Raw genomic sequence first — 23,523 nt, forward strand, 5'->3', positions numbered from 1 at the left:
AACAGTTTAGAGAAAATTTAACGGGATTCAGATTATATCCATTCTGTCCTCTCTGCCCTGAGAGTAATAATCCCATACGGGTCCCAGTCCTCCCCAATGGTCTTCCCATCTCTGGTGGACGAGTCCTTTCACAAAGTGGCATTTCTCGCTGCTGCCCTAGAGATCCTCCTGTGCCTTCTTCTTCCTCTTGGTTTTTTCTTCTTGAATTATAGGGGGATTTGTTGCCTCTCGTTGTAGATAGCTAATAAAATCACTTAATTCACGGCCACCCTGAAAACAGAAAGATCACTCTGAAAATTTAACCTTTTAAAGAACCATGGATTTTTTTTCCCCAATAGGAAGACTTTTGAGTTTGTAAAAGCACATTAACAACAACATATATTGACCATGAAATTGAGTTTCCAGTTAAATAAAACCCAAAGAACTGGATATGTGTGTGTATGTGTGTATTTGTGGGGAGATGAGACAACGCACTTACTTCATATTTCTTTGGATTTAGCTTCTTGTTGGCTGGAGAGAAGTAGATGGTAGGAAAACTGGGTTAAAAAAAACAAAAAAACAAAAAACGTTAACTCATTCCAGGTGCCGGAATAACTCCAACATACTCTTCCCCAAAAACTGTTTCTGGGAATAACTTCTCATGATTTCTATTTCTATTCTTTCCTTTTTTTTGAAAGATTTTATTTATTTATTTGACAGAGGGAGAGAGAACACAAGCATGGGGAACAGCAGGTAGAGGGAGAAGCAGGCTCCCCGCTGAGCAAGGAGCCCGATATAGGGCTCAATCCCTGAACCCTGGGATCATGACCTGAGCTGAAGGCAGATGCTTAACCAACTGAGCCACCCAGGCACCCGAGGGAGATGAGCATGCGTGTATGCATGCAAGCAGGGGTGGAGGGGCAGAGGGAGAAGGAGAGAAAGAATCTTAAGCAGGTTCCATGCCCAGTGCAGAGCTGACCTGGGGCTTAATCTCACGACCCTGAGATCAAGACCTGAACCGAAATCAAGAGTTGGATGCTCACTGGGTGTTATACGCAAACAATGAATCATGGAACACTACATCAAAAACTAATGATGTAATGTATGGTGATTAACATAATAAAATAAAATTAAAAAAAAAAAGAAAATAGAGTAAAAGAAAAAAAAAATTGGACGCTTAAGCAACTGAGGCACCCAGGTGCCCCTCGTGATCTCTCTCTCCTTTTTAAAAATTTATTTGAGAGAGAGAGAGAGAGAGCATGACAAGGGGGCGGGGGGGCACAGAGGAGCAGAGGGAAAGAATCTCAAGCAGCGTGGAGCGCTATGCAGGGCTCAATCTCACAACCCTGAGATCATGACCTGAGCTGAAATCAAGAGTTGGATGCTCAACCGACTGAGCCACCCAGGCACCCCAATTTCTATTTCTGACCAGATACTATTCTCTATCAGTGGCTAGGTTACATCCTATCAAAACTCGGTAATATGAGAGCTCACAAAATCTGTGGCAGTCATGTGGGCCCATGCAGCAGAACTCCAAGCCAGAACGCATCAGTAAGTTCTGTGCTCAACTGCAATGAGGGATCCACTCCCTAAACCATGCCCAATAAATGGTTTATAAGCTTATTTTTTTCCCTATCAATTACCTAGACACTTTTATTAGCTTTTAATCTACTTACCCTCTGACTTCATATGGAGAAGGCACATCATTGGCTGTGGCATCCATCTTGGCTATGATAATATTTGGGTCTTTTCTGAGCTGTTAATCAAAAGGTTAGATCTTTAAACTTTCATTTTTTGGTGACAGAGGGACACTTAGTCAAATCAGCACTTAAAATAACCTCATTTTTAAACACCTGAATAATTCTGCTCAGATAGGAAGAATAGTGAGACTTGTACATTATACCTAGCTTTCTTTGTACAGTATTTCTTTTCTCTCTTGGTTTCTCCATAGTAAGACTCTATTTACAGCCACCTTCAAAATTACCTGGCCTAAATAAGACAGTACAAGGGCTAAGTCAAGAGAAACATAATGGATTCATATAAGGCATTACCAAAATTCAGAAGCCTGGTTACCTTAACTACAATCTAGATTTGAGTCTTTGGAGTGGAAAGTCAGAACAGGTGTCTGAGGCACTGCACAGCTAGAGACACTAGGGGGGCAGTCAGGAGAAAGTAAACAGCTGAAAAGAAATCTACCAGTATTAGGTACTGAATTAATTAGGATAACTAATTTAGCCAATGCTGAATATGTGTGTCAACTTCCCAACTCAAATTTTATCTTCAGAATATAGTTCAGACTTACCTTCTCTCCCAGTTCTTTATACTTAGGCTCCAGATTCTTACAGTGACCACACCAAGGAGCATAAAATTCAATCAGTACATCTTTATTTTCGTCATTCACTATTTCATCAAAATTCTCTGCTACCACTACCTGGAATACACCAAAGATCCTCTAGTTGGTAAGGCAAGGTGAAGAATAAAATTCACATGCTATATTTGTTTCTGGACCCAAACCGTCTCAAATTTGATGTATTGTCACTGAAAATACATCATTGAAACCCAAATCACATTTACAGATTGTATTAAAGATGTTCTGGTCATTTTCCGGAAACCAACTCATTCCCATGTCTGTCACCTGTCAAACTTTGTTCAGGAAGCCATAGGAAGTAAGAACTACCCAACCCTTCCCTATCTCAAAGCGACAATTCTGAAACTATTCTTAGAGGTTAGCTTGCTCTATCCCGAAGAGTAACTTAGTTCTAATATAAATACCATCCAAAATTCTAAGATTTTATACTGACCATTATAAGCTCTGCCAATGCTTATTTTATGACACAGGGAGGTGAGGACAAACAAAAACAAAAACATGATAGCCAACAAGGTCTCACTTAGACCCAGCATTTTTTGGAATAAAGAAATGAGGAGAGTCAATTATATCTCAATAAAACTAAGAGCGCAGGGAGAGAGCAGGGGGAGACAAGGACAGGCAGCTGCTTAGAGCCCTGATGAGGCTGTGAACTCCTCACCTTTACCGGCCCATCATTGCTCTCCGGGATGGGCTCAGACTTCAGATACCTCTTCAGGTTGCCATCAAAGTAATCTTGCAGGAATCTTTCAAGAGCCTTGCCATCACGTCTGCAATTAGAAAGACAAGGATCAGGCTTGTTAATCTTCCACTGAGAGGATTAAAAGTCATTTCTTAGAATAGTTTCTACATATTCTAGCTTCAATTTCAAGGTTAGAAATTGGAAGCTAAAAACAGGAGAAGCTTCTCTCTCAATATGCAGATCTACTGACTGAACAAAAACCACCTCCTTATATTTCTAGTGTGTTCTTTGTGGATTAGAAAGATCAGAGAAGGAAGAAACATTGGTCTTCTGGAAATTCACTTCTGCAAAAGAACCAGGTCTTCGTTGCTCTGGAGAATACTGCCTATTTATGGTATCTTGTTTTCCTGATTTGCTCACAATGAAGATTTTCTCTGGTTTTGGTCTCCCAACATCTCAGAAGGTGAAAAGTCATATACTCTTCCAGGGTTTTAAGACCTTTCCATTCCCTGAGTTTACCTTCGGTCAGGGTAGTATTCCAAGAAGAAAAGACATTCTACAGGGATGGGACGGGGTTGCACTGGTCTGAAATTACATCAATCTCAAAGAGACTATCCAATGTTCTCTATCTACTATTTCTAATGGCAGGGTGGAAACAATCATGTAAGTATTCCAAACCGCTATCCTTTTGTTAGTTTTCAGAATTTATTAAGGATTGTTATCCTTAAATACCTATAGTTAAATTAATTGAGAAAAATGACAATCATAGGTCTTAGCTAGAAGACCTATCTTCACATTCTAATGTTCTTTATAAATCCTTCGTAGTGTAAAAGGTTTTAAGTTTCTTTGCAGAATCAAATCCCAAACCCCCGTTAACTTGTAACTCACGAGAACTCCTCTTGCATGACAAACTTCTCTCCTTTTGCAGTTCTGATAGCAACAACAGGAACCTCTCCAGCGGTGCTTTCCAAGCCAAAATCAGAAAGTTCGTGGCTAAAGGTTTTGCGGCTAGCTACAGCAAAGCTGAGTTTGTTTCCAGCATCTAGGAATTTCTTTGCTACCATCATCACTCTGTGAGAAACAAAATATTTATGCCAAGATTTACACCATAGTGGTAAAGCACTTCTAAAAATTAAGTTAAATTACTATTAATAGTAATTAAATTACTTCAAATGGTTTTGGGGAGTCAACTGTTCCCATTCTTATTGGCTCTCACATCATACACTGTAACAGGATAATTAGAAGAAACTGTTTACACACTGGGTAAACTTATTTACTGAGGGGAAAAATGATCCTTATTACCTGTTTCTCCAATAGTTGGAACCTTTAGCATTCTTTTCATAGTCCACATCATAGTAAGCCACAAGTAAGTCCTTGCCCTGTATCAAATCTTTATTGTCTTCTGTCATGTGAGGGCAGATCCCAAAACTGAAATAAATAATCCATTATCAAACTGTCAGGTTTAGCTATGTTATGGAACTATCACAAAGTAACTGATAGCACATATAAGGAAAGAAACTTTCAATGTGAAGAGTAAGTACTGAGCAATATACCTTCTAAGGAGTCCTAGGGTCCACACATTACTGTTTTAATATAAAACTTCACTATTACCGTTCAATCCCTTGAATAAGGCTATTTAATCCAAAACATGGATCTGCTTAATAACTGAGGTAAGGAAACTACAATGAAGCCAAGAAATCCCAAACAAGATATAAAAAGGTACTCACATGTTTTCTTGGATAAATTTTTTAATCTTGCCACTAGTCATTTTCTGTTCTATATATGCCACAGTCTTGTCCTCAAACTTGTTCATTAAATGTGAAGGACGAAACAAGGTGATACCCCTTCAAAAAAAAAAAAAAAACTATTAGTAGGTAGGCAGCAGCAGAATGATCTTCCATCTTTTATTTAAAGCTCAGATGACTTGCTGTCATTTTTACTGTCACCATTTAACCACATAAGGACTCTTTCCTGGGACCGAAGGCTTGGCAACATGACCTCATCAAAGCCAAGGTGCTAACCACCTTAATCTCAGGTGCAATAATGGGGTATGAAGGTTTAATAAACCCTGCACTGGAAAGTTAGGAGACTTTGGTTCTAACTGTAACCCCATTAATTTTATAGACCTTGTGCTAGGTATCAACTGGATCCTCTTGGGCTTCAGCTTTTTCTGCAGTACAAAAGGGGATTTAAGGGGGTTAGAGGATTAATCTCCAAACCTTTAAAAACAGTAACAGAACCCGACTTACCCCCAAATCCCAGGATGTACAATAAAGTAGAGCTTACTCTTATTGCAATGTCCTTGCCTGGCTCTCCCCTTGAAAATTCAACTCTCCCACATAGTAAGAGAATTACTTCAGTAGAGAAAATATCTTTAAGATTTCTTCCAGCTATAAAATTCTATAGGTAGGTATAAATTATAGATAATGTTTAGTTTGAATTTATTAGAAATTCCTTTGTTCTATATTTCTCTTATCCCAACAAACGGAGTTTACCAATTTTTCTCTTGCTGGTACTATTTTGCCCCTTTATCTAAGCCAGGCTCTCCACACTCCATTGAACACTTGAAGCAAATTCCTTCTTTATTTTTTTTTTTTTTAAAGATTTTATTTATTTATTTGACACAGACAGAGAGAGTGGAATCACAAGTAGGCAGAGGGAGAGGGAGAAGCAGGCTCCCTGCTGAGCAGGGAGCCTGATGCGGGGCTTGATCCCAGGACCCTGAGATCATGACCTGAGCCGAAGGCAGACGCTTAACTGACTGAGCCACCCAGGTGCCCCGCAAATTCCTTCTTTAATTTTTAGCCTTGTTCAGCTAAAACTGAGCCCCAATTTGGTTCCGAGTCACGGGTTTATATCAAGTGCCAGCTTTCTCAGAAAATACCACTGTTCTAACTACTAATCTCTCACCTCTAAGTTCTCCTTCATTCATTCCTCCTCCCCATACTGCACACACAGCCACATACAATTTTTTTGAGAGAGAGAGACAGCACAAGCAGGAGGGGCAGAGGGAGAGAGAGAATCTTAAGCAGGCTCCATGCCCAGCGTGGAGCATGATATGGGGCTTGATCTCATGACCCTGAGATCATGACCTGAGCTGAAATCAAGAGTCAGACGCTCAACCAACTGAGCCACCCAGGTGCCCCACCTACATATAATTTTATCACTTGTTTTTGTCTAGGCTTCAGCCCTTTTAGTCCTCACATCCCTCTCTCACTCTTCCAGTATTAACCACTGACTTCATGTCAATTAAAACACAGGCATTTTAGGGGTATCTGGGGGGCTCAGTCAGTTACGCATCCGACTCTTGATTTCGGCTCAGGTCATGATCTCAGGGTCGTGAGATTGAGCCCTGCATCTGGCTCCGCCTCAGCGGGGAGTCTGCTGAGAATTCTTTCTCCCTCTCCCTCTGCTCTTCCCCTCACCCCCTCTAAAAAAAACAAAAAACACAGGCATTTTATAGAACACAGGGAAACTACATAGCAAAAGGGAACTTAATACAAACATGCTGGGCAAGCAAAAATGTGAACAGGGCTAATATTACGGGGGGGTTTTTTAGCATAGTTACCAATTCAGAGCAGTTATTCTCAAAAAGATACAAATCCAGCAGTTTCAAATATAATCTTTAATGATGTTGCGGTCTTGGTGTACACATGACTTTAAGACACCCTTCACGTAAGGTCTTCTCAATAAGACTTCTAATCAGAAGCTGATAGGCCACTTTAAAGGTAGCCACAATGAACACATCTAAGGTTAACAGACTGATCTGTGATGTGCTTAATGAGCCAGAGGGGGCTCCACAACGGTTCACAGACCTGGTGTGTCTTAATGTAAAAGGCAGTCAAACCTACAACTTTGCATCTGGACTTTCTAGTTTCACATCCTAGTTCTGCCACTTAACCGGCTGTGAAGCTAGGCAAATTACTTAACCTCTCTTGAGTGCTTTCTCCTCTATGAAATAACAGATCTGTCTCACCAGTTGTTAAGAGGATTAAATAAGTCAATAGTAAATGGCACATAGTAAACAGTACATATTTTGTTAAATATAAATCAATAACACTAGCCCTCAGCACACTCTTCTTCTTTACATGCTCCCCCTGAGTGATCTCATCTAGTCTCATGGTTTCAATAATTATTTACAGGTGCTTGACCTATAAAGGTTTCTCTCTAGTTTAGAACTTTCCCCGAATTCTAACCTCATTTATCCAGTTGTCTATTGGGTCTTCACCAGGACATCTCACAAACTTTACACTCACTAGGCCAAAATGAACTCATTATCAATCCCTTCAAATTTGTTTCTCTTCATCTTTTTCCCAGCTTGATGATGATTGTTGGTGGCCCAGTCATCCAAGTTATAGAAACCTATATTCATTCTAGATCTTCGTCTTTTCACACACGACTAGGGACCAAATCCTATTGTTTACATTTTTGTATACTCTCTCCTTTTCCATGCCCCTAAATGCTGCCTTAATTTAGTCTCTCAGTGGTCACCCTTAGTTTGGACTCTTACTGCCTTGCCATTCCTCCCCTTTCAAACCATCACCACATGGGTACCAGCAACTTTTCTTCTGAAACACAAAAATCACATTACTCTCCCGCTCAAAGTCTTTCAATGACTCTCACGTGTGTAAAAGAGAAAATCAAAATTCTTTTGTATGCACTTAAAATCTTCTATAATTTGGTCTCTGCTTACCTTTCCCTATCACCTCATTTATAAACACTACTCCAGTAGTACTACAGGTCTCAACATTCCTAAAAGTTGTTTCACATCTTGGGGCCTTCACTTCCGCTGCTCTATCTGGAATAATGTTCCCTTGTTCCTTCCCTCCCTCCCTCCCTTCCTCCCTTTCTTTCTCTCTTTCAAGATTTTTATTTATTTACTTGTCAGAGAGAGAGCGCACAAGCGGGGGGAGCGGCAGGCAGAGGGAGGGAAACAGGCTCCTGCTGAGCAAGGAGCCCAATGCGGGACTTGATCCCAGGACCCCGGGATCATGACCTGAGCCCAAGGCAGACGTGTAACCAACTGAGCCACCAAGGCATCCCAGGAATAAAGTTTTTTTTATTTTTATTTTTTTTTAAAGATTTTATTTATTCATTTGATAGAGAGAGAGCAGGAGGGCACAAGCAGGGGGAGTGGCAGAGGGAGTGAGAGAAGCAGGTCCCTGGCCGAGCAGGGAGCCTGACTCAGGGCTCGATCCCAGGACCCTGGGATCACGACCCAAGCTGAAGGCAGACGCCTAACCAACTGAGCCACCCAGGCACCCAATAATGTTTTTTTTTAAAGTAGGCTCCAGCCCAGCATGAAGCCCCACATGAGGACTGAATTAATGACCCTGATATCAAGACCTGACCTGAGATCAAGAGCCAGATGCTTATGGCTCCTGAGCCACCCAGGCGCCCCTATCTGGAATAATTTTTATCCCAACTGAAATAACCTGCCTGGAAAAATTTATCTTTCAAGACACACCTCAAGAATCACGTCCTCTATGAAGTTTCTTCTGATACTACTCCTGACCCCGAAGGAAAAAAATCACTCCCTGTTCTTCCGGCACACCCTGCATACATTTCTATTGTAACACCTATAATGCTCACTTAACACTTATATTTTTAAATATATTCACTGTCTCCCCCTACTAAAGGCACCCCAAAGGTAGCAACAGTTCCTAGCACTTAGCTTAATAAATCTTTCGGAAGAACTAGGCATAAAAATCACCAGTTCATACAATTAGTACTTGGTCCAGAAATTTACAAGGGTATTCAATTCAGTCACTTACTCTCCATCATCATCATATTTGTTCACCAGAGACTCCACATTGGTGTGTGCAAATCGGTAGTTATCCCTCAAGTTGCTGGCTGCTTTTAGAAACTCAGAGTGAGCTTCACTAAATAAATCTTTGAAAAAACCTATACAAAAAATGTCAAACACAAGGAAGAAACAGTAAGTGCTGAAACATAATTAAACTTTCAGATTCTTCTATTTTCATTTTTTTAAAAGATTTTTTAAAATTTATTTGTCAGAGAGAGAACATAAGCAGGGGGAGCAGCAGGGCAGAGGGAGAAACAGGCTCCCCACCAAGCAAGGAGCTGGATACGGGACTTGATCCCAGGATCCTGGGATCATGACCCGAGCCGAAGGCAGACATTTAACCAACTGAGCCACCCAGGCGTCCCATAAAATTCTTCTATTTTCAAAGCCTTCATTCTATTCACAGGCAAGCAAAGTGAGACAGGTAACAGGACTGGGTCTGCTTTACCATGACTACCTAGGATATTTGACAAAATACTTAGGAGGAGAATTTTCCCTCGACCCTTAAAAAAAAAAAATTAAAAAAAAAAAAATTTGTCCCAGGGAGCCAAGGGAGAGGATTTGTCAGAGTTTAAGCCTTTTCTAGTTTTTCACAATTAGATTTGGGCAAACTGCTTAACTTCTTAGAATTTCAGGGGACTATTTTAGGTGTCAGAAGGATCAAATAAGACAGTTTGCCAAAATAAACCATCAATTACTTCACTGTATTTTTTGACTTGTCGTCAGAACTTCAAGTCTAGAAAAGTGACTGAAACCTAAGTGTTTATTAAATGTCTGTTTATAGTTAACTCCTTGAAAATATACAGAATCGGTAAAATCCAGACAGTAAGAAGTGGCTTTTAGTCAAATTTAAATTACAAACCATCTTCTACTGTCAGAAAGTCAGTTTTATTATATTATGAGATTAAGAGAAGCACAAACACAGATTATATGTTTAAATTTATTTTTTAAGTCAACTACCTTATACATTACATTTAAAACAAAATAACACTTAAGATGTAGAATGTATTTAACTGCAAGTTATTTTAAGGATAAAATGAAATACTGTAACACCCGAGAAAGCAAAGTACACAAATCCTAGTAATTTGATCTCAAGAACTAAATCCGCTACTACTGTGAAAACAGTAGACACAGAGGTTTATTATTTACTAGTATCCTCCTACCTTAAAACCTTATTTTCAGTCTTAACTACCCTATTGAGTTAAATCTCTGAGTTTGAGATGCAATAGAAAAAGCTGAAGATATTTCTATTTTGGGTCTTTAACTGAAATTTCATCTTTATTTGTAAGAACACAAAGCCATTCCAATAAAACCAGTTTTTTCCACATTATAGTAATGCTGACCTAAATCTAGGAGTTGTCTTTTCAACTGTCCCCAAGGCTTCCTAAACTGGTTTAACTTTCTTGTTTACTCAGATACAGAGGGTTTTTGAAACCAAACTGATGATTTTGTTGTATATCAAATATTTGCTACTTACCCACCACAGAAGCATCTTTATCACTAATGAACTTCTCAAATTCTTCCTCAGTCTTGAGAGGAACTGAAGCTGGTCCTGCCTGCTTCTTCAGGTGGCTGACAATTCCATCTTAAAAGATAAAATGAAAGATTATAGCAACACAAATTTCTAATTTTTGAGAAGGCAATCATTCACATAATTCAAAATTCAAAAGGTTCAAAAGGGAGGCATTTGGCTGGCTCAGTCGGCGGAGCATGTCCCTCTTCAATCTCAGGGTTATAAGTTGGAGCCCCATGTTGGGTGTGGAGATTATTTAAAAATATAACCCTTAAAACAGACATATTATGCATAAACAAGCAATTCCGTATTTATTCTTTTCTTTCTTTTCTTCCCAAATGGCAGCATACAACTATGCTATTCTGTATTTTGTTTTTGTCATTTAATACAGTTTAGAGAGAATTTACGCCAATGTACATAAAGAGCTACCTCAGTCTTTTTTATACCTGCATAGTGTTTCACTGTATGAATGTACCATAACTTATTCAACCAGATACATATGACAGACATTTCTTAACAATTTCTTGCTGTTATAAATAATTCTGCAATAAACAACCTTGTACTAATGTCATTTTGCACATGATTGAGTAGATCTGTAGGGTAAATTCCTAGAAGTGGATTCACTGGGTCAAAGAATACATGTATTTATAATTGTCAAACTACCTCCCCAAAGAGACTGTACTTATTCATAACCCTACCAGGGATTTATTAAAGTGTTTATAACAGTACAAATTAATAATGCCTTTGTTCAAGTTATTCTCTCTGCCTAGAACACTCTCCCAAGATATCCTCCTGGCTCCCTTCCTTAACTGCTTTAGGTCTTTACTCAAATGTCACCTTCTCAAAGAAGCTCTCCCTGACCATCCCATTGTAAACTAAAACCTATTCACGTCCAACGCTCCTGAATTCCCTTCCCCAGCTTTATCTTTCTCTATAGCACTTTTCACCCACCTAATTAATACTCTATCCTTATTATTTTCATCTATCTCTTCCCATGACAAAGTAAATTCCAAATGCATAAGGATTTTTGTCTGTTTTGCTCAGTGATATATATCTAGCTCTAGAATAATACTTATTAGCACGTAAGTTTGAGAAACATCCATTTTACAAATAAATTAAGTAAGCAAATCCCGTATTCTCAAGGAGCACAAAGAGTCACTTGTAGCCTTACATTTTAAAGGCAGAAAATGCATGAACTTGGATAGCTAGTATAAGGTTTTAACTATATATAGGTCAACTTATGCCATGTACAGGATCCACCTACATCACACTTTCCTACTGAGGTGAAATGGGCTAGATAAGTAGAACAATTTAGAAACACAAAAAATCACCTTATCCCTTAAACTTCTGGGGTCCACTAAAACCATTCACAGGCTCAAAATGCCCACAGGTCAGACAAAGGCAATGCTCCCCCTCCATAGTATTCTATCTCTTGCACCCCCTTTCTCTTCTAAGTACTCTACTGATTTGTTAACTGGCCAAGACAGAGTATTATTTAACTCTTTCAACATGATTGAGTCTATTCTGCATTTTTTCTAATGTTTCTTCCTTCTCTCTCCCGTCATGGATATTTTTTCCTTTTAAATATTTTCCTCAATTCCTCACATAGGAGGGGTTGCATCAACAGATTAATTGAAATTGAATATGATTTGTTTAGTCTCTAAGGGAATTATTATTACTATATCATGATATAAATTATAAAGAACTTTAACCTATGGCTATGATGAGAAGTGTTACTTTTCTCCATAAATATTTAAAATTCTGTGGAAGGTATAAAGGGAGTGCAGAGCAACCAATTTAAGCAGGAGGGCAAAGAGCATAGTTTGCACAGAAGTACATGAACGAAATAATACATTCTAAGTAGCCAAACATCTGACCTCCTAGTCAGATACTAAGAAATTCTTAAATTTAAGAAATCTATTGTTACAGCCCAAGTGACAGTATCTGACCAGTAGCAGTGTAATTGGGTTCACCTACAATTTAGTTAAGGCATGCTCAAGTTCAGAAAAACATTTCAATAATTCGAAATGCTAATTCCATCCTAAATTGAACAAATAAAATCTGAATGGTAACATGGGGTTCTTCATTAATACTTTTAAGCTCATGACATTTTTTTTTTCCTTCTGTGCTTAGACATATCAAATTTTAAGTGTTGGCTAAATGACCTCAGTGGAGTCAAAGTATTTTTTCATGCATTCAACAAAGAGTTACTGAGTATGTACTGCATGTGAAGAGTCTAGGTGCTGGAGACAGAGTAGTAAATAAAGTAAACAAGGTCTCTGCTTTCTTAGAGCTTACAGTTTAAGCAAATCTCCAAATAATAAACAAAATCTCCAAATAAACAATTACAAAATGATATAATAACCAAAACTATGTAGAGAATTAAGAGGATGAGGTGGTTAAGAAAATGACTGGGTGGCTACTTTAGTCTGGTGGCCTGGGTAAGCCTCTGGGAGGTAAAATTTAAGCCATGATCTGAATGACAAAAAGGAGCAAGCCATGCAAACATAGGGGAAGATCATTTTGGGCTGGGAATATAACTAGGGCAAAGGTCCTAAGGTGAAACAATCTTAAGATGATACAAGAGTTAGGTAGTGGCCATGTTATGCAGAGCTTTGTATATGAGTAACAATCATGCAGACTGAAAAAATTCCACCTCCCTAAAATACCTAACTGAACCCCTTTTCTCTTAGCTTTCCATCATGAAAAGGTAAATAAAATGTGTGTCACTACTTGAAAGACTCAGGGCAAAACTGTCCAAAATATTTTTTCTCATCAATTATAGGCCCTAGAGGATCCAGTCCCCATTTGCCTCTCAAACTTCATCTGTCGGGGCGGGCCTGGGTGGCTCAGTAGGTGGAGCGTCTGCCTTCAGCTCAGGCCATGATCCCAGGGTCCTGGGATCGAGCCCCACGTTGGGCTCCCTGCTCAATGGGGAGCCTGCTTCTCCCTCTCCCGCTCCCCCTGCTTGTGTTCCCTCTCTCGCTGTGTCTCTGTCAAATAAATAAATAAATAAAATATTTAAAAAAAAAAAAAAAGCTTCATCTACCATCCATGCTAATTATACTCCAGCCACATGGTCTTTCTATCCCTTGAACTCATCAAGCTCAGTTATACCTTAAGGCCTCTTTGTATACCTCAGAGTCTTTCCCCTCTGCTTGGAAGGCTCTGGCCCAGATCTTCTCAAGGCTAGCTCATGCCTATCATTCACGTCTCAGCTCAAAGGTTACAGCCCTGCTAACTCCGATGATGTGGTACTCTCAAACCCAGTCACTAGCACATAAATGGTTTTATTTTTCTCCTTTAATGCTCTTACCACTAACTGAATTTATCTTATATATGAAATTAAATAATTTTAACTGTGATAAGATATACATAAAATTTATTATAACTATTTTTAAGCATACAGTTCTGTGGCATTAAGTACATTCACACTATTGCATAGCCACTCTCCAGGACTGTTTTCATCTTGCAAAACTGAAACTCTACACATTAAAAAAACTCCCCATTTTCTCCACCCTGTAGTCCCTAGGAATCACCATTGTACTTTCTGTCTCTATGAATTTTACTACACTAGGAAACTACATACAAATGTATCTTCAAGACCCTGCTCTTAATTCTTTGGGGTATATGTCCAGAAGGAGAATTGCTAGATCGTTCGGTAATTCTATTTTTTTTTTAATTTTCAGGAACTTCCATACCGTTTTCCATAGCAGCTATATACCATTTTACATTTACACCACCAGTGCAAAATGGTTCCAATTTTTCTGCATCCTTGTCGACCCTTGTTATTTTCTGTTGTGTGTGTTGTTTTGGGATGTAAAATAGCTATCTATATATACTTTTAAACTTGGTTGTTGTCTTCTTCTCTTCATCTCCCAGAATGTAAGCACATAAGAGTAGGAAACTTGTCTGTTTTATCAATAAATACAGAGCACCTAGTATATCTAAAATATCTGGCACAGAGTCTAAGTACTCAATAAATATGTCAATTGAAAAAAATGCCTAGTAGACCTTACAACTCAAGTTCATGTATTTTCTACATTACTTACATAATCTGTTTATTTAGAGAAGTCTTTTGTTAGATACTAAATAGACTTCTTAGATGAGGAATTTTTTTCTTAAGATTTTGTTTATTTATTTGACAGAGAGAGATGAAGAGAGCACAAGCAGGGGGAGCAGCAGGCAGAGGGAGAGGGAGAAGCAGACTCTCCGCTGAGCAGAGAGCCTGATGCAGGGCTTGATCCCAGGACCCTGGAATCATGACCTGAGCCAAAGGCAGACGCCCAACGGACTGAGCCACCCAGGCGCCCCTTAGATGAGGAATTTTTAAGATTACAAGTATGTTGTTTAGAAAAATGTCATGTTCCCACTACAAAAACAGGGTACTTAACAAATTGTTTCCAAAATGTAATCCAGGATCCTTACCGGCAGTCCTAGGCCCATCGTAAGCACCAGCTTCTTCACCATCTCTAAATATTTTCAGGGTTGGATATCCACTGACTCCATACTTATTACAGGTGTTTGTGTTGGCAGTACAATCAACCTAAAGATTAAAATACACGAACCATCTATTATCCAGATGTTTGTTGCAGGCTCCTCCTATATTCCCAAAATATTAAAGACTACTCAAATCATAAGAGGATCAAGCAATTCTTTGCACACATGCCACAGAACATATATTTTAAAGGCAGACTGGTGCTGGGCTAGTTACATACAATCACCTAAAGAACTGGTTAAAATTTAGATTGCTGGACCTCCTACAAAATGCACAAATGACTATTTAAATTCTTCCCTCAAAGTCTCTATTATTTAAAGCAGTGGTCTCCACCTTCTTTCTGCCTTAGAATATGTGAGGGGGACGCCTGGGTGGCTCAGGCAGTTAAGCGTCTGCCTTTGGCTCAGGTCATGATCCCAGGGTCTGGGGATTGAGTCCCACATTGGGCTCCCTGCTGTGGGGAGCCTGCTGATCTCTCTCTCCCTCTGCCTGCCACTCCCCCTGCTTGTGCTCTCTCTCAAATAAATAAAATCTTAAAAAAAAAGTGGGGGTGCACCTGGGTGGCTCAGTCGTTAAGCGTCTGCCTTCAGCTCAGGTCATGATCGCAGGGTCCTGGGATTGAGCCCCGCATCGGGCTCCCTGCTCCTCAGGAAGCCTGCTTCTCCCACTCCCCCTGCTTGTGTTCCCTCTCTGTGTCTCTCTCTGTCCAATAAATAAATAAAATCTTAAAAATATATATATATATGTGAGGGATAAATCACTTAAATTACTAACAGTATCTTTCTTACTTTGATAATGATTATTATAAAGGGGATGGATGGATGGAGGTACATATCCTTTAGGTGGGGTGGAGTATAATTTGATTTGGCAAATCATCTAGAGTTATTAGCAAAGTACCAATACTTGAATATGCTCCCCGAGATAATTTGAATATGAACTAAACTATAACAAGGTAGTTCTAGAGAGACTTGCTATCAGGAAGAAGGAAAACAATTCCTATCTAGCCACTTACTCTAAAGTCAGCAGTGCTATAGGCACTTTGCATATGTTATTTCATTTACTCTTCACAAGATTCTGAGGTATGGTCCCAATGCTTTAACATAAACTGAGGTGTAGAAAAGTAATGTGTCCATAGAAGCACAGGCTATAGCTACACAAGGCAGGAATTAAATCATGACTGAACTTTCTTTTTCCCCCAAGGCAAACAGCCAGAGAAACATCAGGATTAAAAGCGGTTTCCAAAAACAGTCCTATATATGTACGAACTATTTATTTGAGGCTGACCAAGATGTGTCCTTTTATTTTTTTTAAAGATTTATTTATTTGAGAGAGAGAGAGCAAGCGCGTGAGCACGTGGGTGAGGGGAAGGGCAGAGGAAGAGGGTGAGAATCTTAAGCAGGCTCCACACTCAGCACGGAGCCCAAAGTGGGGCTCAATCTCATGACCCTGAGCCGAAATCAAGTTGGACGCCTAACCAACTGAGCCACCCAGGTGCCCAAAGATGTGAGCTTTTATACTGCAGCAACTATGGGTTTACTATAGAATAATGGCAAAATTCTAGAAGCATTATTGATTTTTTTTTTTTTTAAAGATTTTATTTATTTGAGAGAGAGTGAGAGCTAGAGAGAGCACACACAGAGGTAGAGGGAGAGAGAGAAGCAGGCTCCCCGCTGAGCAGGAAGCCCAACTACGTGGGACTTGATCCCAGGACCCTGGGATCATGACCAGAGCCAAAGGCAGACGCTTAACCGACTGAGCCACCCAGGCATGCCATAGAAGCATTACTATGATTGTAAGAGCAAATACTAAGTTTATAGTTGACCAGCTAGCTACATACTTACAACATCCTGTCATTTTCCTATTCCCATCACTATGAATATCATAAGGAAGTTTAGGGAACTCATTTATTCAATAATTTTCCTCTGACCTTGACTACTATATTTTTACTTTCCATATTTGCCCCTTAATTCTTATTTACCATATATTTTATCTCTTTCTTATTCCAATAATTCCCTTAGTTTTACTACTTTTAATCTTTAGAAACCATAATTAATACAATAGTCAGTTGTGTATTTGCCCAGAAACTAGCGTTCTCTTCTTAGTACCGTAAGAGTAGAGAAAATGAATGTTAATTTTACAAACTACTATTTAAAATACCCTATTTTCTTTCCTTTTTTTAAATTTAAATTTTAGTTAGTTAACATACAGTGCAATATTGGTTACTGGAGGGGTGCCTGGGTGGCTCAGTTGAGGGGTCCAACTCCTGCTTTCTGCTCAGGTCATGATCTCAGGGTTGGGAGATCCAGCCTGGTGTCAGGCTCCTCGTCAGGGTCTGGGCTTAGCCGAGTCAGCTTGAGATTCTCTCCTTCTCCCTCTGCCCCTCCCCCCACTCATGCACGCACTCTCTGAACAAATCTTTAAAAAAAATTGGTTTCTGGAGAAGTCAATGATTTGTCACTTACGTACAACACCCAGTGCTCCTCACAAGTGCCCTCCTTAATGCCCATCACCCATCTGGGCCACCCCCCACCCACCTCCCTCCATCAACCTTCAGTTTGTTCTCTACCCTTAAGAGTCACTTAGGGCTTGTTTCCCTCTCTCCTTTTTTTCGCTTCCCCCTTGGCATGTGTTCATCAGTGAGATCATATGGAAAATACCCCATTTTCTTTAATGAAGAATCTGCCTAGACTCACCTTTGCTAATGGGACTATTCCTTTTAATCTGGTTGCTGCGGCTTCATACTCAGGGGCAAGCCTCTTGCAGTGTCCACACCTATATAAATACATTAAAAAAAAAAAGCCAAATTCTCAGTTTAATCCTTCAAGATTGTTAACCATGTTTCTCTAGGACGAACCTCAAACTATAATACAACTTTTGAACTAGTAGCTGCTTCCAAAAGCAAAAACATCACCTGAACAACATCCATTACTGATAAAGTAACCAGAGCTCTCAAGGGCAAAGGTATTATCCCTAACCTGAGGCTGATGCTAAGACTAGCATAGTTCAGAGGAGCCACCATTTTCTCAGTTAAAAGTATAACTGAGCCTTGAAAACTATAGTCAGAATTATACCCCACATTAAAGAGGGAAAGGGCTCAAGCCTTCAGACTAATTAATGAGGACAAAATGAAGAGCAAGATAGCAGCAATCCCATTTCTGGTAGCACTTCCCAAAAGGCACATTTTTAAGAAACCACACTGTGATTCTTAAAAATACAGTGATTGAAACCTTCTAAGGTTCCAAGTATGACATTAAATCTTTGAAAATCACCAAGGGCACCTGGGTGGCTCAGATGGTTAAGCGTCTGCCTTCGGCTCAGGTCATGATCCCAGGGTCCTGGGATCGAGTCCTGCATCGGGCTCCCTGCTCCTTGGGAACCTGCTTCTCCCTCTGCCTCTGTCTCTCATGAATAAATAAAAATTTAAAAAAAATAAAAATAAAAAAAATAAAAATCACCAAGAACTTTTTCTCCATTCCTTCAATAGGAATCTCTTTGTCCAAAAACCCAGTTTGAGGGGGTAGCAGAACGAGGCCCCAAAGGCACTCATTTGCTAGATATTTTAGCAGCTGTTAGAACCTTTTTTTCTTCTCAGCTGAGTTTCAACACAGCATTAGAATGACATATTTAAGACAGCAAGCCCTATTTTTACAGCTACACAGTTCATCTCGCTATAAGAACTGATGAGGATAAAACATTGTCAGAGTATTTTCTGAGAGGGCCATCAGAAACACCTGCTCCTAGCCTGGGAAGTCCTGAGAGTCCCACAGGCACACTGTATATGCGATGCGGGGAAAGGGAAGATACTCCTCCTTATCCATGTATATATAGCTAGCACCAGCTATACGTCATCTCTTCAAAACCCAATGGGTTGCAGAGGGACCACTTGGAGAAGGTAAAGTAGTCCTGTAACCTCCCCACAGATAGCAAAAATAGAATTAGAAAACAGGAAGAAACATGGAAGAAACTTAACCTTATATATTTCATAGCCAATAGTCTCAAAATTTATTTTATTAAGTGATGGACAAATAACTTGGAAACATTTTGCCCCTAAAACATGTTTAAAACAAAGGACTACAAGAGCTTATATTCTTTAAGGTCTTTAGGAGTTCTATTCAAAAATAATCATTAGAAAGCTTAAATGAAGGAATGGTGATATAAAAAAGACTGTAATATTAGATGTTAGTTAGTGTCACATACATATTTACTAAAAGTATAAAAGGATCAAATGATAAACACCAAATTCAGGATGGGGGTGTACATAAGACGGGGAAGGGATGTATAGGCTTCAACTGTACTGGCTTTAATTTTTAGACCAGGTGGTGAATAAATGGTATTCCCTATACTGTATTTCATGGATGCACATTTTACCATATCTGAAATTGGCATGTGCCCTGCAATCATGTCATAGTTTCAACGGTAGGATTTCCTTCTTTGTGAGACATAAAATAAGGATTCCCCTCCCAATCCGCGGCATCTTACATGTATATGGAATATGGTATTATTCATTACATCCTCTGTATTCCTCTTAGATTGCAAAATAAATTAAAAACTCGTGTACTTGGGTTGCAACAAAAACACACAAATCCTAACTGATTTAATAAGATAACCAATTTATCTGAGAAATTCAGGCTTTGGGGAACATAAGGGCTCAAAGATTAAAAAAAAAAAGTTAAAGGGAGTAAGAATTGGATCTGGGCCTTTAAGAATTTAAGGCTTCAGCCAGGACCTGTCCTGGGGTATTTTAGATAAGGGGAATAGTAGAGCAAAGGTAAAATTACTAGTGAAAATGATACATTCGGAGAACTGTGGAGGGCTTTGTTTATTGTTATTAAGAGATAATAAACATTTTATGTGTAATGAGACTACACCGGTCAGCAATATATATAACAGGAAGGGGGAAAGGAGAGATAAAAATAGAAGCCACCTAGAAGATAATGTATTTCACATGGCAGATAACAAAAGCTTGGACGAGAGTGACAGCAATGAGAATAAAAAAGAAGACAGATTTCTGTTGAATACCTAATTATCAAGAAGGCTGAGGCAACAGACTTAAGAAGTTTCACCTCAACCATCTCAAAATATCTGAAGTGAAAAAAATAGTATAAAATAATTAGACCAGACCAGTCGGTGTCAACCCAGATGCATATAAAAAATACCCATGGAGGGAACCAAGGGTGTAAGGGAGATATGTGTATAACTATCAAGGCTGGGACTGAAAACCACTGCCTTTTTTTTTTTTAAAGATTTATTTATTTGACAGAGACACAGGGAGAGAGGGAACACAAGCAGGGGGAGTGGGAGAGGGAGAGGGAGAGGGAGAAGCAGGCTTCCCACAGAGCAGGGAGCCCGATGTGGGGCCTGATCCCAGGACCCTGGGATCATGACCTGAGCTGAAGGCAGATGCTCAACGACTGAGCCACCCAGGCGCCCCTGAAAACCACTGCCTTAACCATTTGCTGCATCCATAAGGTCATCAAATGCCCAAAGGAAGGACCTGTTCAACGAGTTCCAGAGAGACTAGAAGAGACTGCCTTCTTCAGATTCACCAGGAATGGAACTTGGGTGGAATTTGAAGAGGAACATCAAGATTAACCACTACTTCTTTCACCCAGTCCTAGATAGTATTAAAAGAACAATTCCATCACTTCCAGGGATGGCACCTAGCAGTAATAATGAATCCCAACATACATTCAATCAACAATCATTACTTTGTGACGAAAACAGAAAAACTGATGTAGTCCTTTCCCTATAGGAACACCAGTCTGGCAGGGGTGACAGACAATATTAGGTCCCAACTGAGAGGCGGGAGCAACCAGTTAGTTGTCCAAGGAGCGAAATCTTGTTGAAAAGATCCATTTGGGGTGGGAGGATACATCAGAAATTCCAAGTAAAGGAATTAGCATGTATAAAAAGAAATATTTCATTTTACACTATCCACATATTTTCTTTTTTTTTTTTAAGATTTTATTTATTTATTTGACAGAGAGAGACACAGCGAGAGAGGGAACACAAGCAGGGGAAGTGGGAGAGGGAGAAGCAGGCTTCCCGCGGAGCAGGGAGCCCGATGTGGGGCTCAATCCCAGGACCCTGGGATCGTGACCCCAGCCGAAGGCAGACGCCTAACGACTGAGCCACCCAGGCGCCCCCACACATTTTTTTTCTATATGTACTCCAGAAACACTGTATATCAAGAATCATTTAATACTACTGTCCTAGAGGGTAGAGCACAAATCTACAACATAAGTAGATGTTGAGGATTTAAAACTTACTTAACATTGATCAATAAATTTTCAGATACTATCACATTTAAACAGTGTTATTTATTTCCCCAGAGAAATTCATACACTCCCATTCTTACAAATTACACAGATAAAACTTCATAATGGAAATATGAGTCTACAAAGTCAAATGCAAAGAAATTTTTCACTTTCACTATAAAACGAAAGTGCAAAAAATACCCAAAAACAAATGAGATGAAGAACTTGCTCAAAATAGGTCAATTTACTTTCAATTGGATTAACTGTTCCTATCTAACTTGTGAGCCAGTTCTGATCTGTACAAAGGATTACAGCAGTCAGAAAACATTTCTAGCTGAAGTATTAATAAATAAAAATAGTTGAATGTGAAGAAATAAGGACATTATCAACAGGAGACTTCCTTGATTCCAAATTAGTCACTCAGAAAACTGATCCTGCTTGCCGGCATTGTGGAGGATTACCTTACCTTCTAGACCAATTAAAAGCAGACACCACAACAGGGATCCACCCAATTTTGGGGATAGTTTAGTGCATGACGGGATATGCAGTTTTTAGGGAAGCACATGCAACAATTTAAAGTAGACCCCTGTAGTCACAGAAGCACCACCCAGTTTTGATACAACCCCATCCAGCCACTCTAAATACAGTTACACCCCTTCAAAGTTAACAGCAAGGTTATATGATTGGGAAGAGTAGTTTCTAAGATGGAATGTGACTCCTGCAGATGTATAACGAAAGACCACCTGTGATGTGTAATCAGTACTACCAGTTGGCCACAGGAATGCCTGCACATAAAATCTGTCACAAGATGAAAACAAAATTTGTTGCCTCTAACACATCTTTCTGGTTCAGGTGGTCTTCATTACCAGACTTCTTCTAGTATTACCCCCAGCACGGTGGCTGAACCCTTGCTGAGTAAAGACCAGAGTTAGAAGCAAGTAAAAGTTATACACCAACTTTGTTTTACTGATACTTTTGAATACAAATCATTTTTAATTAAAGGTATTGTGGCAGGAGGAAAAAAATTAAGTACTGTAATCAGCATGAATATATTGAACCATCCCAAGCCTGAAAATAATCATGGCTCTCTGCGGTAAGGATCTGGGAGTTTAAAAAAAAAAAAAAAACAGACAAAAAAACCATTCAGGTCTACTCAGTCAGAAATCCTATTTGCTCTCTCCCCCATACCCCCAACTTTTTGAGTTAGTTGTATCCTAAGGAATTCACACCCTTGTTCAGTTATATCACCCCGAAGTGGACTATTTCTCCCCACACTGATTACTTTTTCACTGGCGTCTTTTTGGGCATTCTTCCTAATTAAAACCGACACCTTAGACAGATTTCTGACGGCATTTCTCTTTTCACCTGCTCTTTTTGACGGGATTCTGCCGGTGCTGAAATGGGATCAGCTTAATGGAGAAAGTGTGCACCATGCGATGGAATAAAATAATTGCCGGCCTCAAGAAAGCATTTATGACCATTCTGCAGCCACTGAGTGACCTTGGCTAGAAACCAATGGCTGCGGAGCGTGGGGCAAGAAGAAAGGAAGTACTCTGGAGGCCCAGGGCCTCTCCTCTCTGCACTTGGTGAAACGTTCGCTTCCAATATAAGGCCTTGGGATGCCTCGTTTGTAGGATGGACAGCATTAACATTGACTCAGCCAGAAACTGTAAAGATGCCGTTTGTCGGATGGAGAGCATTAACACTGACTCAGCCAGTAAAGATACCAATCTAAGCGGGGTAGGGGGTGGTTAAACCCTCTGCAAATAGGAAGTGCCGCAAGAGCAACGAGGTAAGGATGTGCCCCTACGTGAGCGGGGCCTGCGGGTTTTCTTCCCGGGTCTCGCTCCCAGGCAATCAGCACCGACTTCTCCGCTCTTGCCGAGGCAGCTCGGCTCACCGGGGGTGGGAAACTGGCCGGCTGCAGCCGGGCCTGCTGATATGGTGGAGGGCGCCAGCGCTGCGTAGGCCCAACCGTTCCCGCGCCTTCGCCCCCGGCCCAGCCGTCCCTCCCCCCCTCCCTCCCGCGCCCCGGCTTAATGGCCTCACCAAGGGGCGAAGAACTCGACGAGCATGAGGCCCGCAGAGCCTGTATCGGAGATGCGACTCTCGAAGTTGTCGTCAGTGAGTTCCAGCACGTCGGAGGCAGAGGCGAGACCGGCCGCGGCGAAAAGCAGCGCCACGCCGGGGAACAGCGCTCGGCAGCGGGGGCGCATGGCTACGAGGTGAGGTTAGGGGCGGCCGGGAGGGTCGGGGGCTCGGCGGGGATGCAGAGGCCGGCCACAACCACCCACCCTGTGCCTGCGCTCGCGCGTCTGGCCGAGGCGGACCTGCAGCCGGAGGTCCCCACCCCCCAGCCCGGCTCGGGCCGCAGTGTGGCAGCCGCCGATTGGCTGCGAGGCGCCTGCGTCGGGCGGGCGGGA

At 40.5% G+C, this 23,523-nt stretch overlaps 1 protein-coding gene across 1 annotated transcript; it reads right to left on the reverse strand.

The window, feature by feature from the left end:
• On the reverse strand, positions 1 to 23,461 carry PDIA3 (protein disulfide isomerase family A member 3). Its single transcript, XM_036119986.2, has 13 exons — positions 23,150 to 23,461; positions 17,537 to 17,615; positions 14,774 to 14,891; positions 10,310 to 10,417; positions 8,801 to 8,930; positions 4,754 to 4,870; positions 4,329 to 4,454; positions 3,915 to 4,097; positions 3,006 to 3,114; positions 2,282 to 2,410; positions 1,656 to 1,735; positions 479 to 536; positions 1 to 270 (listed from the first exon to the last, which is right to left on the reverse strand). Exons 1-13 carry the CDS (start codon positions 23,314 to 23,316, stop codon positions 157 to 159), a joined length of 1,518 nt encoding a protein of 505 aa, XP_035975879.1. The 5' UTR covers positions 23,317 to 23,461; the 3' UTR covers positions 1 to 156.
• Positions 23,462 to 23,523: the final 62 nt, after the last annotated feature.

This window comes from Halichoerus grypus, chromosome 8 (genome assembly GCF_964656455.1).
Source record: "Halichoerus grypus chromosome 8, mHalGry1.hap1.1, whole genome shotgun sequence".
Classification (NCBI taxonomy): domain Eukaryota; kingdom Metazoa; phylum Chordata; class Mammalia; order Carnivora; family Phocidae; genus Halichoerus; species Halichoerus grypus.

Excerpts from the sequence above, each read along its gene's own strand:
- PDIA3 (XM_036119986.2), bottom strand. The coding sequence starts at position 23,316 with ATGCGCCCCCGCTGCCGAGCGCTGTTCCCCGGCGTGGCGCTGCTTTTC. Across the intron at positions 3,115-3,914 it reads GTCATGCAAGAGGAGTTCTC|ACGTGATGGCAAGGCTCTTG; the intron begins GTGAGTTACAAG and ends TTCTAATTGCAG. Across the intron at positions 2,411-3,005 it reads GCAATGATGGGCCGGTAAAG|GTAGTGGTAGCAGAGAATTT; the intron begins GTGAGGAGTTCA and ends GGTGTATTCCAG.